Consider the following 16,690-nt stretch of genomic DNA (forward strand, 5'->3'; position numbering starts at 1 on the left):
ACACACACACACTTTTTTCCCATTTAAACCATTCTCTTTTATTTCTCTCTCGTTCTCAACCAGATGGTGCCTAGAAGTTAATGGTCCAGGTGTACTCTGCTTTAATTAATGCAAATGTATTATAATCTGGACTTAAAAATTTATGAGGGACTACTCCTATCACTAAAAGTAGTCTTTGCTTTTTAACGCTTATACTCACAGGACTCTTTACTCCAATTAGTTCTATTATGTATCTAAAACGGGACTTTACTGTCAGTGGGTGGACCACGGAGGCAGGTCCCAGAGACAGCTGCCGGGCAGGCAGAACAGCTCTAACCCCGACTGTGTGCGTGTGGCGGGGAGGGCAGGGGAGGGCTGGGGTGGGTGATAGCAGCGACAACCAAAGCCCTGTGCAAACGGGGTGTCAAGCCCGTACCTCCAGGGCCTCCGAGTCCACGGGGGTCAGCTGGGACACGCTGGCGTAGATCTCCACAGCTTTGTCACCGGCCCTCTTGGCCTCCTCGTGTACCCGGGCGGCTTGCTTTTCTAGATCCTGCGAGATGTTCTTCGCCTGTTCGTACCTGAGCAACAAGAGATGGCATTTAGTGAAAAACTCAGTTGTTTCTGGCATCTTTGTATTACCTGGATTCATTTTAGTTGAAATCACTACAACAGTATTTCCAAAACCTCAAAGAAAATGCCACATTAAAAACTGCTATTGTTTAATACTGACATAGCTGAAATTTGTATTTCATCTCGTCTCTCCTATTCACACCACAGGGTTTACCTGATACTTTTCTCATTTTGGACATGCTTCAAATATTTATCGCTCAAGTAAATTTTCTCTCTGTTACAATTCTTTTCCCTTCTGTTTCCATTTATGCAGAATTTTAAGTATGATGGCTAGTCTTGTTACCATTTTCTGCAGTTCAAGAAACTGGATCAAATAAAATCTCCATCTCTCTCCATCCCCTGCTCTAATTATGAAACCATCTGAAAAGCACGATTCACGAAAGAAATGTTGCTTCACGAACACATGCCCTGAACTTGCCAGCATTTAACTTTTCACCGAACTGGCGTTACCTTACAAGAAAACCTGAGTGGTCCTCAGCCGCTTTTAAATTTCACTCACTTTCTATTAAGCTCTTCAATCTCCAGCGCTGTTTGATTTTCTCCCGCCAGGGTCCTCAAAAGCAGATTATACGCCTCAGTTGATGTATCACTGGCTGTGTTTGCCACTCGTACAATGTCGTCAGCTTCTTGCTTGTGGCTGGGTAACATACAAGGAAAAATGACCCGTGAGACAGAACCATCTAATAGGGAAAGAAGCAGAACTTAGGTGATGCTCACCTTATTATTACATGTACATATACTGTATATATATGTGTACATCTACAAGTATCAGAAAATCTAAAAAATTTGGAATTCTGTAATCATTTCAGGGGGCCTGGGTTTATAAATAGCATTCTGTAGTTTGAGAAACATGGTATTTCTAAGAAAATTAATGGTGTAACACTTAAAGGAGCAAATGTTTACATTCCTTCAAAAACTCACTTAGAATTATTTAAGAGTAACTCATATATATAAAGCCATGGATGCGGGCAAGCAGTCACATCTCTACTCATAAACACAAACCCCAGACCGAGCCTGTTTGATCACCACTCTGGTTCAGTTACTACACAGTCTTGAAATAGCTTTGACTATTGGGATTTCTTACATGCAACCCAATCACTGGCCCAGAAAAGCAACTCAACCCCAAATGGCAAGTAACATATCAACACCAGGCCAAATAATGCATTTGAGCTGCATAACCACTAAGGTTTTCTTTAGCTCTAAAAATTTGTATTACATTGTCACACTGCAGTAAGTAGCCATTCTTTTGGTGTGACGAACTTTCCTTCAAGATCCATGTACGAAGTACACTGAAAGTAACTCATCTCCAAGAGCCTAACTTGCTTGGGAGCCTTCCGTGGTGTTTCGGCTGCCTCCTTCTAATCAGAAAACGCGGCCATGAAACCATGAATGTTCTGTGAACTGAACGGCACAGCTCACACAGTCCCAGGTCACAGAAAGAGAGCACAGGTTTAAAAGCAAGATGCCAATGTAACTGCTCCCAACACGGAAGCTGAAACTTGAACATCGGGACCTGTGAGGCCGAGCGGCCACTCGGCAATGCATTCAGCAAACATTTGCTGAGCGCTTACCGTTTGCCAGACACTGTTTTAGGCATTCAGGGCTTCAGCAGTGAATAAAGCACAGACATGCCTGCCCTCACAAAGCTTACATTCTAGCAATTTTTATTTAAAACATTTTTTAACTTGATGCCCTCTATGATTTAAAGTCTTCTTAAGAAATTACATGGCACTTGATTTTTTTTTTAAATCACAAATGCAATAGTCTGTTTTCTTTGGCTGATTTTCACGTGCTTTGACTTAGTAAATGTGAGTAAATGTTTGAGTTTCTATTGACACTCAAACATTTTTATTACACATTTAAAATTTTTTCTAAATAACTGAATTCTATTGAGTGTCTTAATTACCTATTAACTTTAAGGTTTTAAAATTAAGCATCTAAATATGTTATATATTTTTTTCAGATGTGCAAATATAATTTCCCTTCAAGCCATTATACTCTAATATTCAAAGTAAATACTCTAATTTCAAATTAAAAGGAAGAAAAGACAGAGCTGATAACATTTCAGAACAGGGAGCAAACTTTGCAGGACTGGGTTACGGGGAAAGGGTCTGTTTTGCAGGCACAGGACAGAGAACACGGCCACACGGCAGGAAAGCCGTTCAACAGGGATCTGGAGATTACCGCTCAGCAAGCTTTCGTGCCTCTTCTGCCAAAAGGGTCATGTTGTTTGGGTCTCCCGTGGACTCTGGCTGAGTGATTGACTGAGGAGGAAATAAACAAAGCACTAGTTTTAAAGGACTGGATTATTTAACTCTAATAAAAGCAAGTTCTCAAAACTAAATTTTTATAGTGTCATTTAGCAAAAAGAACGCCTCTTCTTCATTTCAGAGATCTTCAACCTCAGCGTCCTTGACGGCAGTTCATGACTTCTATTTTCAGGAAGGGGTAAAAGAAGCTAAAATTGTCTAGCGCCATAGAAAGAACAAAGCTAGAGGAAGGGCCCTTGGGTTTTTATCCAGTTCCCGGTAACAACTGCATGACTGCGATGAGCAATGTGGCTTTCCCACCCCAGGTTTAGACAAACGGAAGGACACAAGGAGACAATCTAGCTGAAGGAGCACTCCACCAGACCTCCTGCCAACTGCCAAGGGATGTCCCCACCCCCGCTCTCGCCCCCACCTCGGAGCATCTCCGTCACTCACCACGTTGGTAACGGCAACCTTGGCTTTCTCAAGTTCCCTGGACGCGATTTCAATCAACTGCTCGGTGCTCTCTACCCGGGCACGTGCTTGTTCAGCCAAGTTTCCAGTCTCTTCGATGGTATTCCGGATGTTCTGTAAACGGCCGATTTGGCTGGACAAGGTGGAGTTCACTCGCTGGAGGCGGTCCAACAAGTTTTGGTCGACATCTGCAATGGCAATGCAGAAGAAGGGGCATGAAGGTCCTGAAGGGTGAGGGGGCACGTCACCGCCCATGGACTCCGAGCAAACACGGCACCTTTCTGACAAGTCTCCCCGAAACCCATCAGCACAGGGGGTCGGCCAGTCATTACGGTGCCCAGTTACATTCATCACGCTGTCTGCTGTCCCACCCACACTTCACCGTGAGCTTGTCTTCCTTACTCATCACTGTAATATCCCCAGTTTCATATGGTGACTGGCAAAGAGAAGACTCCCAAGAGGTGTCTGATGAAGACAAGGTTTTCATACTCCAGCACATGCCAGAGTTCATCATAGAAACACACGCTGTTAAGAGCACTCCCAGCCCTGGGAGCGGGACATTCTTCTAAACTAGGAAGCAAGTAGGGTCAGATGTTGAAGTACGGCAAATTAAATTCACTTTGCATTTTAAACTAAACAGACTCTTGCCGTCACTCCCTACCCCTGGCATATTTGTGTAAAAACCTGATTTCTGCTTTTGAATAGTCCTTCAAATTGTTTTTTATTAATTCAACTTAAGCCTCATACCTGGGTCCTGATAAATCAAAAGATAAATATAAGTCCCTACAAATACAGTTCTGTCACTATTAAAATTCTCACATCATGAGGTTATATTAATACACAAGAACCAATAGGTAAGTGCTATTCAAAACCGACCAGTTCTTATTTCCAGCATGAGGCTCAGTGTTGGCATCTAAATGTTCCAAGGAATGTACAAAAGAAGAGAGGTCAATAACGCTAAGATCAATAACGATAAATTACAGGCTTGGAAGACAGCGGCTTGTGAGCAGGGCCAACAAAGTCCACGTGCAAAGCTGGTCTCCCGCACACCTCTTGCCCAACTCCGCCCAGTGGCCCTGCTTCGATGCTTACTTAAACAAGTCTCAGATAAGCTAAGATTTTAAAGAAAATACAAAAGATAAAAACAAGCTGAAGCCACAGAAAATCCTTTAATTTAGGAGGCATAGGGAGCCAATGAAGTTATGGAAGCCCCTTCCCCGAGGGGTGTCCAATCTGCAGCCACGGGCTGCACACAGCTCGGATGGCTGTGAGTGCGGCTCAGCACAAAATCATAAATTTACTTAAAACATGATGAGATTTTGTTGTCACTGTGTGTCACAATGTATTTAATGTGGGGCCCAAGACAACTCTTCTTCTTCCAATGTGGCCCAGAGACACCAGAAGGTTGGACACCCCTGCTAGACCTTCAAGCATGTAACAGATATCAATCTCTGTGGATAGTTCTTCAGAGAAACAAAGAATCTGACAAGAGAATAGATAACCCAACCGGTAGAATCACTTCAAATGCCTTCCAATTCCACATGTAACTACAAGACCTCATGGCACCATATAAATCACTGCAAAGATATTTTTATTTTTGGCTAGTTTGGGCCCAAGTAGGAAGGTCAGCCAGGAACTCCACAAATAAGGCCTAAGTGAGAGTGGATTTTAACCCCAGCCTCGCTCTGGTACTCCCCGAGCTATCAGAGGCAGCTGCTCATTTGGTCCCCTACTTTTCGGGTAGCTCAGGAGGAATATGATGGCCATGTCCTATCAGAGCCCGTGTCCAACAGAGTCACCTGCTTGGCAGAGGAGGTAGGCAGTCACTGTGGCCGAAGGGAGCCAGACGCAGCTGGGGCTGCACTGAGACAGGACCTGAGACGAGGGGCAGTGCTGGGTGGCCCCCTTTCTTGCCCCCCGACCACTCGCATGTGCTGGTGCTGCCGGCACCAGAGCTGTGTGCGAACCCCACCTCACAGGTGGGCTGATGGGCACTTCAGAGCGGTAAGCCCCCATTCAATCCCTCAATACATATGGCAGGACACAGGGGAAGTTGTTACAAAAGAATGCATTAATGGCAAAACACGTGTCACACACTGTTGCTGGGGAATGCATATCCTAAAAACCCGCTTTTGTTTATAAAGAACAGGAAACATTTATTTCCTCTTAGTGTATGCTTAATACTTCCAATGTTACAATCAAAACAAAAGACAAACACCTAAAGTGGACACGAGCTATTGCTCTCTCCTTTTATATTTTGATTTTTAAAAATTTACCTCATAGGACATACTCTGGATTCTCATATAAAAATTAAGCTGGCCGAAAACAGGTGTTCCCAGTGTCTTCCTTCTCTGTGTTGGTAATTTTATAAATCAAAATTCTAGACACTAGAAATGTTTACAACAAGAAATCAGCAATGTGTTTAGCTTTTGTTGACCTGATTTTCACAGGAAGACTCCTGTGACTCCAAGTGGACACAAATTCAGACACTCAGCAGGGACGTCCACCACGTGGTCCCAGTGTGAACTAATGTTAGTACATTTACCCTGAGTGCCTGGGGACACTGTCTCAGTGATGGAATGCCCCAAATCAAAGTGACCTCAGCCACGTGGTGAGCACCTTGACAGAAGGAACACTATCTCACTCATCTTCCCACCATTGTTTTTTTATGCACAGTGTCTGGCACACTATAGGCACTCAATAAATGTGGAAAAGGACTTGTCCAAATTTAGGGAAAAGCTTCATTTGGAGGGTAAGAAATAAAAATCAAAATCTAAAGGGATTTAAAAAGCAAGTAAATTGTTAAACATTTCTTTACTTTTGAAGTTTCAGAACTGTTTCTTTTAAAGTCAATAAAGTATTTTAAAGTAAACTGTTTTCTAAATCTTAAATCAACCCTTCTTCTGCCTCTCATCAGTCTCGTTAGTTAATGTACAGAGGTATGGATAATGTACCAAATCGCAAATGATATTACACATGCACATAGTATATAAAAATACATGCTTTTATATACGCTAGCATGTTGGCTTGCTGTATATTAAACAGAAAATTTCACAAACAAGCACTAATTTCTAGTCTTTACTTTTGCAAATACTACGTGTTACACGTTCAGTAGCTGTTCCGTCAATACATGAAGACCACGAATTTTCGTCATGAGAGTCCTTTCTACGGAAATAAATCAGTGCCTGAAGTAAATTTTTACTCACTAGAACAATAGAAAATCGATGTTAAAATTTTCTCCTTAAAATAATGCACACCTTCAATGATTTTTGAAAACGACTTAGAGCACTTTTAAAAAATGCATAAAACAGTTGGAATTTTACCATCTAATACTATTTCTTATGGGAGAACTTTTAATACTTACTATTTCTTAAAACATTACATTGACAGGTTCTTGTATTTTCACACATTGTTTAAAAAATAATTCATAACCTACAAGTATAGTTGAAAAATCGAGAAAGCATTTTATAGAACCATACTGATTCACCCTGAGTTAGGAGGCACCTCTACAGACTGGCTTGCCTCCAGGAAGCTGCCCACTGCTGGGTCCTGTGTACCTTTGGCATCCTGAGCCTCGCGAAGGAGCGCAGTCACCTCCTTCTCTGCTTCCTTCAGTCGATCCTCAAAGGCCTGATCCGTCACCACCTCACCCCCAGCTCCAAGGTTCGCTACGAGATCCTCTAGTTCCTGCAGTTTCACCCGGTGATCAGCAACCTAAACGTAACAAAGGGAGAAAAGGAAACGGTGGGACATACAAGTATTCCTGAAGAACTCAACGGTACTTCCTGCAGGAACGGTACTCGGAGGACACTCTATAAAATGCAGGTCCAGACCCTCCACGCAAGTCTATGTGTACACAGAGAGCACGGGTCGTTTGTCTTTACTCTGCTGGCTTCGAAAGAAAAAAAGTCAAGCCTATTCCATTCACTTCATTTTTATTTCTATTTTTTTAATTGTATTTTTCAATTAGAGTTTACATTCGATATTACTTTGTATGAGAAACATACTTTGTATGTTCCAGGTGTACAGCATAGTGGTTAGACAGTCATGTACTTTACACGCCCGGTATTTCCGGTACCCACCAGGCACCGTGCACAGTCATTACCACACTGACTATATTCCCTGTGCTCTACTGCATTCCTTTGACTTTAAATACTACGCGCTGATGATTCTCCAGTTCTGACCTCTCCCTTGCATTTTAGATTACGGCCCTGATGTCTCCACCCAGCTCTCTGACAGGCATCTCAACAGGCGTCTTTGAGGACAGGGACTGTGTCCACCTTGTCCACCATGATTCCTCCAGAGCTCGGAGCACGGGGAGAGGCCATTCAATGTCTGTGCTGTAAACGAATGAAGGTCTGCACTGCTGACGGCTCACCTTATCCTTTACCAGCCGGTAACACGCTGGGCATTCCTGGCAGCCAGGCCAAGACCGGTTGTAGAAATAGTTCTCTTCACACTGGTCACAGCGACTTCCCACAAAGCCTTCGCGACATTCGCAGCGGCCGTTGTCTTTGCACTGAAGTGACAGGGAGCCCTCAGGGTGACAGTCACAGGCTGCAGGGGGGAGGGAAAAGAGGACGTAATATGGAAAAGAAGGAAGAGCACATTTTCCTCTGACTCAGACCACCAGTAAGCTCATTGGATGATCTTTATAAGCAGACTTTTTTTTTAAAAAAAGGCTGATTGGTAAGAATTTTAGTGGTTAATTCTGCTTAGCTAAGAATACAGAAATTTTTCCAGCAAAAGTAAAGTTTAAAGTAAAATGTGCATCCTTTGAAGGGGGGTTACATTTCATGTTACTAATAATTATAGAAAGTAGTCTATTAAACGAGTCAGTGCCCTTCTGTGCACTTCAAGAATTCGTCTCTCCGCTGTTTAGTATTATTTCTCTTACGGAGGAACTAGAAAACCCAAATGCTAGTGCTTATTTTATATTGTTTTATAGTTTGCTTTCTCACTTTGTTCTCTGAACTGAGTCAATCACTTATGCTACGTTCCACGGGAGAAATGAAGGAATTCAGAAAGCAAAACCCCAAGCTGTTCTGAGGCCTAACTCCAGGCAAGTGTTTGTGCCAAGGAGAAGCAGCTGTTTACATGTAACTGCACCAAAAGCGCCCCAAGGGTGGGAAGCAACCGGCAACTGCAGCCAGCAAGTCGACAAACATGTTCTGAGCAGACTCTCTCCCCGTGTCATTATCTGCGCTAAAAATGTGATCGATAAAAAAAAGTTTTACTAGGCACAGTAGGAAAGCTAGGTAATCAAAGGGAGACTTTTCTTGGGGAAAATGAAAGATTGGCAGAAGGGAGGATCAGACACACTGTAAAAGAAGACATAAATAAGGAGGTTGCAAAGAAACCGGGGAAGTGCTCAATTCCCAGAGTTCTAGAAAAGGGTAATATTCATCGGATCAAACATCAGTGATGATTTAGGGACAGCCCTGGCGGCGAGCCCTGTGGACTGCGGCTGCCTACGTCCCTTCTGGACCTATCTGTGGCTCTGCCTGGAATCAGGGGAGACTGGGGTTCTGTGCCAGCAACAGCCCTTACGTTTGCAGCCTTCGGGTCCGAACCCAAAGTGGTTGACCTCGCAGCGCTCGCAGTGCTGACCGGTGATGCCAGGCTGGCACTCACACTGGCCAGTGCGGATGTCACACTGTCCGTTGGTGGAGCCCAAAGCATGGCAGTCGCACCTGCAATGAACAGGACAGGTAAGAAAAACAGACTTTAAGCAAATCCCTCTCCCCCCTTCAGCATGGGACTGATGTAATTTGTAATAGAAAACAATGTTAATGAGGGCTACTGGGCCCCCAAGGTTCAAGTAATCTTCAGGAGTTCTACTCGCCACCTCTTTTTCTAACTTACATACAAACACTTTTTACAGTGTTTAAATAACAGTGTTTGTGTGACCCACACTGCCTGTGGTTCTCCAAGCTGGCACCGCAGAGGCACCGACCACGCACTCGGAAAACAAGAATTCCACACCCGCCACTCTGGAAGGTCTGATTCTAAGCATCTCTGAAAGGACCTTGTAATTTGTGTATTTTTTTTATTTTTTTAAAACATTTCATTTATTTTTAGAGAAAGGGAGGGAGAAAGAGGAGAGAAACCTCAATGTGTGGTTGCCTCTCATGCACCCCCGCCTGGGGACCTGGCCTGCAACCCAGGCATGTGCCCGGACTGGGAATCGAACCAGCAACCCCTTGGTTCACAGGCCAGTGCTCAATCCACGGAGCCACACCAGTCAGGGCTGTGTACTTTTTTTAAAATGTTGCTCAGGCAATTCTAACACAGCCGAGGCTGCTGCATTCCACCCTTTCCTCCCATTAGCTTAATCCCAACTGCCAGGTATTGCCTCCACGGGGGCCTAGCCTCTACGAGGCGCTCGAATAATTCCCAAACAAAGTCGAGCCAATGGTAACTCGTAAAAATGCATCTCTTACAACAAAGCAAGCAAAGACTGCTTCCACCAAAGGCACCCGACGTCTCACCTCTCACAGCCTTTCCCGCTGTGCAGGTGGTAGAACCCAGGGTCGCACTCGCCACAGTCCCGGCCGGTGACGTGAGGCAGACACTCGCACTGCCCGGTCACAGGGCTGCAGGTGCCCTGCTGCCGCGTGGTCCCGTAGGGATTGCAGTTGCAGGCTACGGCGGGGAGACAGAGACAGCAAAAGAGGCGGATCACCCGAGAGAATTACTGAAATGCAAACCATTCAAATAGACTCCTTGGACTTGTGTTGTCCGATACAGTAGCCATCGGTCACCTGTTGCTACCCAGCACTGGAAATGCAGCTGCTCTGAACGGAGGTGTGCTGAAGAGGGGAATACACCCTGGGTTTTGAAGACTTGGTGGGGGGGGGGACATACATCTCAGTAACGTTTTCCTGGTTACTTGTTGAAATGACAGTATGTTAAGACATATTAGGTTAAATAAAGTAGATGACTACAATTAACTTTGCCTGGTTCTCTTCATCTTAACGTCTCTACTAGAAAAATTTAACTGACGTCCGCGGTGCACGTCCATTTCACTGGGCAGTGCTGCTACGGACCGAACGACTGTACATGTTTGAAGAGACCACAGGACGCGTTCTCACAGAGAGAGCACGGCTGTGACAGACCCTGGAGGCCGGCGGTCACCTCTGCATTTGTCTGCTGGGTTGGGAGCCCGCGGGTTCCCGAAAAAGCCGTCCTGGCAGCGGTCGCAGTAGAAGCCGGCAGTGTTGTGGATGCACTTGAGGCACTCTCCCGTCAAGCGGTTGCAGTTCCCGACCGCGTTGGGGTCGATGTTGTCGTTGCACTGGCACAGGCGGCACAGCCGCACGGGGCCGTGTCTCCCCAGCGGGTCTCCGAAGTAGCCGTCGTCGCAGAGCTCGCACCTTTTACCTGGGCACGAGACAACCCGATGTTAGGAAAGACAGGCCTTAGGGACTTCCGGCGCTGCTGGTTATGAGGAGTCCGCTCACAAGTGACCACTGGTCATGGGCAGTTTAGTGTGACCATCGGCTGGGCAGCCACGTACACAGGGCACCAGCCTAGGGGAGCAGAGGACCTGGGCCGCGGTCCTGGCACCGTGCCAAACCAGCGGAGTGACCTGGGGCGCATCTCCGTTTCCTCATTGGAAAGCAGCACCTGGTTGGCCTACTTCACGCCACCTGTTCTGAGGATCACCTGCAATCACACACTGAAAGGGCTCTGACAGTGAGTCAGGCTCAGGGTTATTAACCTCTCGGGCCCCAAGGGATGGAACAGGGCTGAGAGGGGAAAAAGAGCAAATCAAAGATTTATCTTGGATTTGCTCAACTTTGACATTCCTTTACCATCTGAATCAAGATCATGGCAGAAAAGAATCGGCGCGTTCAAATTCGCAAGACGTGAAGAGCATTTAGTAGAGACACCATCTACAGAAGTGTGGGCACTGCGTAGGGGACAGCAGGAGGGTGTAGCATGTGCGACAGTAACCACGGTCGGCGGGCTCCGTAACCCGGGCCACAGAGGGTGGGTGGAGGGTGCCACTACCAGCACCCAACAGCGTCTAACCTGACTGGAAAGCCCTGTTTGGCGAAGGCCACGTGCCAGGAGCTGAGAGCCTGGGTTAAGGTCACCGGACCACGAGGATCCTACAGAGAGGGAGCCTTGGAATGAACACTCTGCCCTGGCCAGGGAGGCTGCCAGCTGATGCGGTGTGCACAGGTCTCGTCAGGGTGGACACAGATGAGAACGGACGAGGAGGGGCGTGCGGAAGGTTTCCAGCCCACCACCCACGTGGAGCTGGCAAGTGGGCAGCCGGCGCCCAGGAGAGGGGGGTCAGGGCTGAGGGACAGATCTGGCAGCTGGCGCACAGAGAGGCTTTGAGGCCTGAAGACGGGGCCTGCTCAGCTATGCGGAAAGCACCATCAAGTTGACGTGAAAGCCCTAGGCTGAGAATCACGTGTGATCAAAGGAGCCCCAAGAGGAGAGACTAGGAGGAAACCAAGGGGAGGGAAGCGTCAAAAACGGCAAGACGAGAAAAGGTTTGGAGCCAAGGGAGCAAGCAGTCCACCCTGTCCAGGGTTGCGGAGACGGGCAGATGAGATCTGGAACTGACCACTGCAGCCAGCTCCCAGCGACCAGAAAATGTGGCTGGGGCGGCATGGGGGTGGCAGCGTAGAAATAAGATGCTAAGAGGGGAGCGGAGGCCGGGGGCCTGCTCATCTCGGCTGTAAACAGTTAGCAGACCCTCACCTGAGATCCCTGTCCCGATCAGTGTGAAGACAGCATTTCAGTTCAGCTTTTCCATCAGATAACCTAGCTATTCTAGACAGGACCCACATTTAAAATGTCCCGAAACCTGTTCTGAGTAATACTTAATTTAAAAAATCTGGCCGAAAACCTAAAACAGAGCTACATGGTAGCACATGAAAAGCTCTCACTCCGAAATACCTCCTGGCAGCCACAGCTCGTTTACCCTCTTGTCTTCCAGTCTAGGTTGTAGGGTAGGGTCCTGGCTGTACACCTTGTATGACCTTGCACAGGTTATATGCCTTTGGGCCTTAGTCTTCCTCATCCTCTCACCCCTCAGTGGGAGAGGTATTCTCCTTCCTTCCCCTTCGCACGCTGTGTGCCTCGCTCTACCTGAGCTAACCGCACTGTATTCAATGATACCCGCTTCCCTCCGTACTCTCTTGGCCCCAAAGAGATGGAACCATCCCTTAATTGTTTTTATATTCCCAACGCCATGCGCTCAAAAATTGGTTGAAAAAAGAGTGTTGTTATTAATTTGCCTCAAAGGATTTTTTTAAAGATTAAATGTGAAGGCAAACCATGTTTTAAGGTCTCAGTGACTATCAAGTTATTTATATTCTTTAATGGTCTTCTAACTGAAGAACATCTTACCTTGTTTTACCTACAATCTCTATTCATTTAGTCAATAAATATTTGTATTCATTGAACAAACACGTATGCTGAACACTGTTCTGAATGTTAGGGAATCACAAGTGGGTAAAACAGATAAAGGTTTCCGCTCTCAAGGAGCTTAAGTGGGGAGTGGAAGAGCAGAGGGGGAAGACAGACAATAAACAAACAAACACAAAAGGATCAAATGGTTAAAGAGTGCTATGCAAAATATAAAGCAGGATAAAGGAATAATGAGAGTAATTTTTTTTACAGCATGCCGTTTTTCATATGGACATCTACGCCCTAATTAACATCCTTAAGAACTGCTACAGGTCATTCCCTTCAAGCCAGGTGGTAACTAATGAAACAAACATATTTCACAAACTTTGTGTGAGAAACGTCTGATTAGTGACCAACAGGTTTGTAACGTTTCCCAAGACCTCCCACATTATACTCCATCTCTCCATGAAGCATCCCAAATACTCTCAGCCCACCGTTGGAATTATTTTGCATAGACGGGAGAATGACCCCACTGTGCTTAACCGTTTCATTGTGCAATTGCCACCTCCCTAGTGAAATCACAAAGTGAGTAGGGGATCTACCACCAAGTGTGGCATGAAGCCCTTCTAAGAGTGGCTGCTGTAAGTGGGATACGCACTAGGTGCTATGGCAACAATTTAAAGGGCACTAAGGACCTGGGGCAGGAGCGCAGGGAGGGTCCATCAGAAAGCTTCCTGGGAAAGTGATGTTTCAACCCAACGCCCCAGAAGAGACAGGAGTTGGCCCAGAAAAGGGAGGTGCCCTGAAAGAGAACAGCACACAGCAGGCCAGGGTCTGGCCCACCTGCGGGATGAGGAGAAGCCCAGAGGGGCTGGAGCTGCGCGTGTGAGCGGGTGGCGGGGAATGAGGCCGGAGAAGTCTGTCTGCGTGATACTCTGTTGGGCCACTGCTTAAAACAAAAAAAGGGCAGGAAAGAGTCAAAAATATGAAGTTCTAGACTAATGTCTTCTCCTTATTTTCTCAACTATCTTAAGCGAGCGATCGAGTCTCTGTGTTGCAACGCCCCTGTTCCTGGGAGGGGTCAGGGGAAGGACGATGGCCTGTTTGGATGCTGCCCAATCAACAAAGAATGTTTTGATGGAACACAAGAGATACAGATTACTAGCTCAGGGTTTTGGTTTTTTTCCACTTATTTTTACGCTCTGTAGCAACTTCTCTGGAACAAAAGGTTTGTGATGGAGTCAAAGGCTGTATCAGAAGCCTGGCCAGAACCTCCCCAGGACTGGAGGCTGAAGTCGACAGGAGAAGACAAACCGTGACCAGTGAACCTCAGTCTCCTTGGTCAGCCAGCCCAGGGTGGTGGGGGGACAATACTCCTTGAGTAGCTAGGAGAGATCTAGTTCTATGTTCTTATCACAAAGAAAGAAACTCAGAGAATGGAAACACTGGCCTATCCAAAGCTCAAAAAAAAAAATGAACACTTTCCCAACTACATAGGCTAGGCTCTGATACTCTGAAAGAACTATTTTGAGAAAGAATGTAAACAAAATTTTAAATTACCACCTTACACCAAGACACCCAGGATCAGCGCCCCACAAAACTAAAAACCACGTTTTGGCTCTCATCTAGTGAGGGGCTGTACTGCAGTGACCCAGGAGTGTCATGCCTGGGCTGAAATGCTCGCTGCTCCCACGACTAGCCTGCAGGCCTGGCCACGCAACTTCATGTCCCTGTGCCTCAGTGTTCGTAGCTGGAATGTGGGAGTAGGAGCAGAACCCGCCGCACAGGGTCGTGAGGACTCATGAAGCAGGAAAGTAGCTGGCCATAAACAGGTTAGCTACTGAAAGTACCTGATATGCATTTTATAAATCTATAATCAACCCGTGTGCTGCAGTACTTGGCCTACTAGGAAAATTGCAATCATTAAGCCAAACAAACAAACAAAAATTTGGACACTCCGAAGCCCTTCTTCCCAAGGTGTTTTTAGGGGACGAAACCCTGCAAGCCGATGGGAGGAGCAGACTCACCGGTGGTGCCAGTGGGGCAGTTCGTGCACACCACCTCCTGAGTCTTAGGGACGACAGCACAGCTGGAGCCCCCAGGACACGGACAGGGCTGGCAATCGGAGGAGGTGCCCGCGGTGGAATCTCCGTAGTAGCCGTCACTGCACTTCTCACAGTGGGGACCGGCTGTATTGTCTCTGCAGTGACAAACACCTGTGTGGACAGCGGGCATGAGACGACAAGTCAGTAAGACAATGAGCATTTCCTACCCACCTGCTAAAGAGAACTCAGGTCCAGCAGCCCCCGAAGAGCATCCGCTTACCCGTCTCAGGGTCGCAGGTCTCACTGTGTCCATTGCAGGTACAAAGCACACACGGACTGTACGGCCCGAGACTTGGGGTTTCTCTTCTGTAACCTGGGAGGCACGACTCACAAAACTGCCCTCCGTATCCCACAGGGCAGGTGCAGGTCTCCACCCAGGTTGCGGGGACTCCAGGTCCAGGACGAGCACTTGCCAGAGTGACATCATCCAAATATCCAGCACCTGTGTGTCGTGTGGGAAAGAGAATCCCTGAACTGGCTTCTGTTTTCCCAAAGCTCATGAAAAGTCATTAACATTAAAGAGTAACCAGACCCAAAATTCCAGGGACAATCAACCACTAGTACAGTCATTTATTGGAGAAGGTAAGTAGAAAACAGCATTCAGAACAACGTGTGGTACCTGGTGCTATGTCTGGAATAGCAAACTTAGGTTTTTACACACACACACTCTCCTCCAAGTTTGGTGGATTTTACAGTTCTCCCAAACACCAATATTAACAATGAAAAGCATCGACTGGACCATAATCTGGGGCAAGATGGAATATAAGAGCAAGAACACAGAGGCCAAGAAGAGTTTAGGTCTGTAGTCATGAAGCAGTGTTTTTGTTCTTTTGTGACAAAAGCAGACACTGACTGTAGAGTTCAAGGATAAGAAAGCAGGCAAAGCACCTGTCAACAAGTACCACTCAATTATGTATTTTTACCCTGCCTTAAACAGCAAAAATAAGCAAACAAGTTCTAATGCTCAGGGCTACTTCAGAGAGTATGCAATTATTCCGAAGCAATTATAACCAATGTGTATGACAATGCTTTTCTCATCTCCAGAAAAAAATAAAAACAGAAGAAGCCTTATGCTGCCTTAGACCAATGGTTCCACCAACCCCACAGCAGGAGCGCGCCATGGAGGAGGTAGGACGGGAATACGTCCTCGCATTTCCCCCTCATTTCCATCCCACTCCTGTCTCTGGCCGCCGATCTTTCAAGTGTACTTCCCCATGTTATCACATATCATTTGCTGCTTATATAATTCTTAGAACTTGATAACCTGAGGCTGAAGGACATCTCTCCTATTACTGCCTTGAACTTAGCTAACTTTTAATTTCTTCATGGTTTTTTCCAACAATTGGATCATGAGATACATTTCCATTGGCTGATGTTCTTCCAATGCCAACATTCTCAAGTCGCCCCACCCTAAAAGTATTCCTCCTTCCATCCTGTCCCTAAATAATCCATCTCTTTCCCTTCCCTTGTAGCCAAACTTCCTAAAAGAACAGTCTTTACTTCTTGACCTTCAAATCACTCATCAAAGCGCTGCACTATAACTTCAGTTTCAACACTTCTTAAACGAAAAAAAACCTCTCACCAGCGGTTCCTTAGTCACCCAATCCAAAAGCCAATGGGGTTATCTCCTTAAACTTGTTAATTGTTTCTCCTTCTTAAAATTCTTTTTCTCTCTCGAGGCTCGGGGCATGGTCCTTAAATAACTGTGTTTCCAGAATTGCATGTTCTCTTCTTTCTTCCAAGTTTCCAAGTTCAAACACTATTGCCCATATACTGACAACCTTTTAATTCTAGATCTCCAGTCCTAAGCCCCAGAGCCGTACTTCTAACTACTGTACTTATAAGACATTTTCATCTTGCAGGCATCTCAAAACCAGC

The 16,690-nt window shown here is 46.1% G+C and overlaps 1 protein-coding gene across 1 annotated transcript in view; it reads right to left on the reverse strand.

Moving 5' to 3' along the window:
* LAMC1 (laminin subunit gamma 1) overlaps positions 1-16,690 on the reverse strand; it is a 106,614-nt gene that overhangs the window by 10,993 nt on the left and 78,931 nt on the right. Inside the window, exons 12-22 of the mRNA XM_024552833.4 lie at positions 15,033-15,254; positions 14,735-14,923; positions 10,473-10,718; positions 9,827-9,980; positions 8,886-9,028; positions 7,714-7,892; positions 6,893-7,049; positions 3,318-3,523; positions 2,797-2,876; positions 1,112-1,249; positions 416-560 (exon numbers count right to left, since the gene is read on the reverse strand). Of these exons, the coding sequence (XP_024408601.3) occupies positions 416-560; positions 1,112-1,249; positions 2,797-2,876; positions 3,318-3,523; positions 6,893-7,049; positions 7,714-7,892; positions 8,886-9,028; positions 9,827-9,980; positions 10,473-10,718; positions 14,735-14,923; positions 15,033-15,254 (1,859 nt within the window). The remainder of the gene's footprint in view (positions 1-415; positions 561-1,111; positions 1,250-2,796; positions 2,877-3,317; positions 3,524-6,892; positions 7,050-7,713; positions 7,893-8,885; positions 9,029-9,826; positions 9,981-10,472; positions 10,719-14,734; positions 14,924-15,032; positions 15,255-16,690) is intronic.

Source organism: Desmodus rotundus, chromosome 12 (genome assembly GCF_022682495.2).
Source record: "Desmodus rotundus isolate HL8 chromosome 12, HLdesRot8A.1, whole genome shotgun sequence".
Lineage (NCBI taxonomy): Eukaryota > Metazoa > Chordata > Mammalia > Chiroptera > Phyllostomidae > Desmodus > Desmodus rotundus.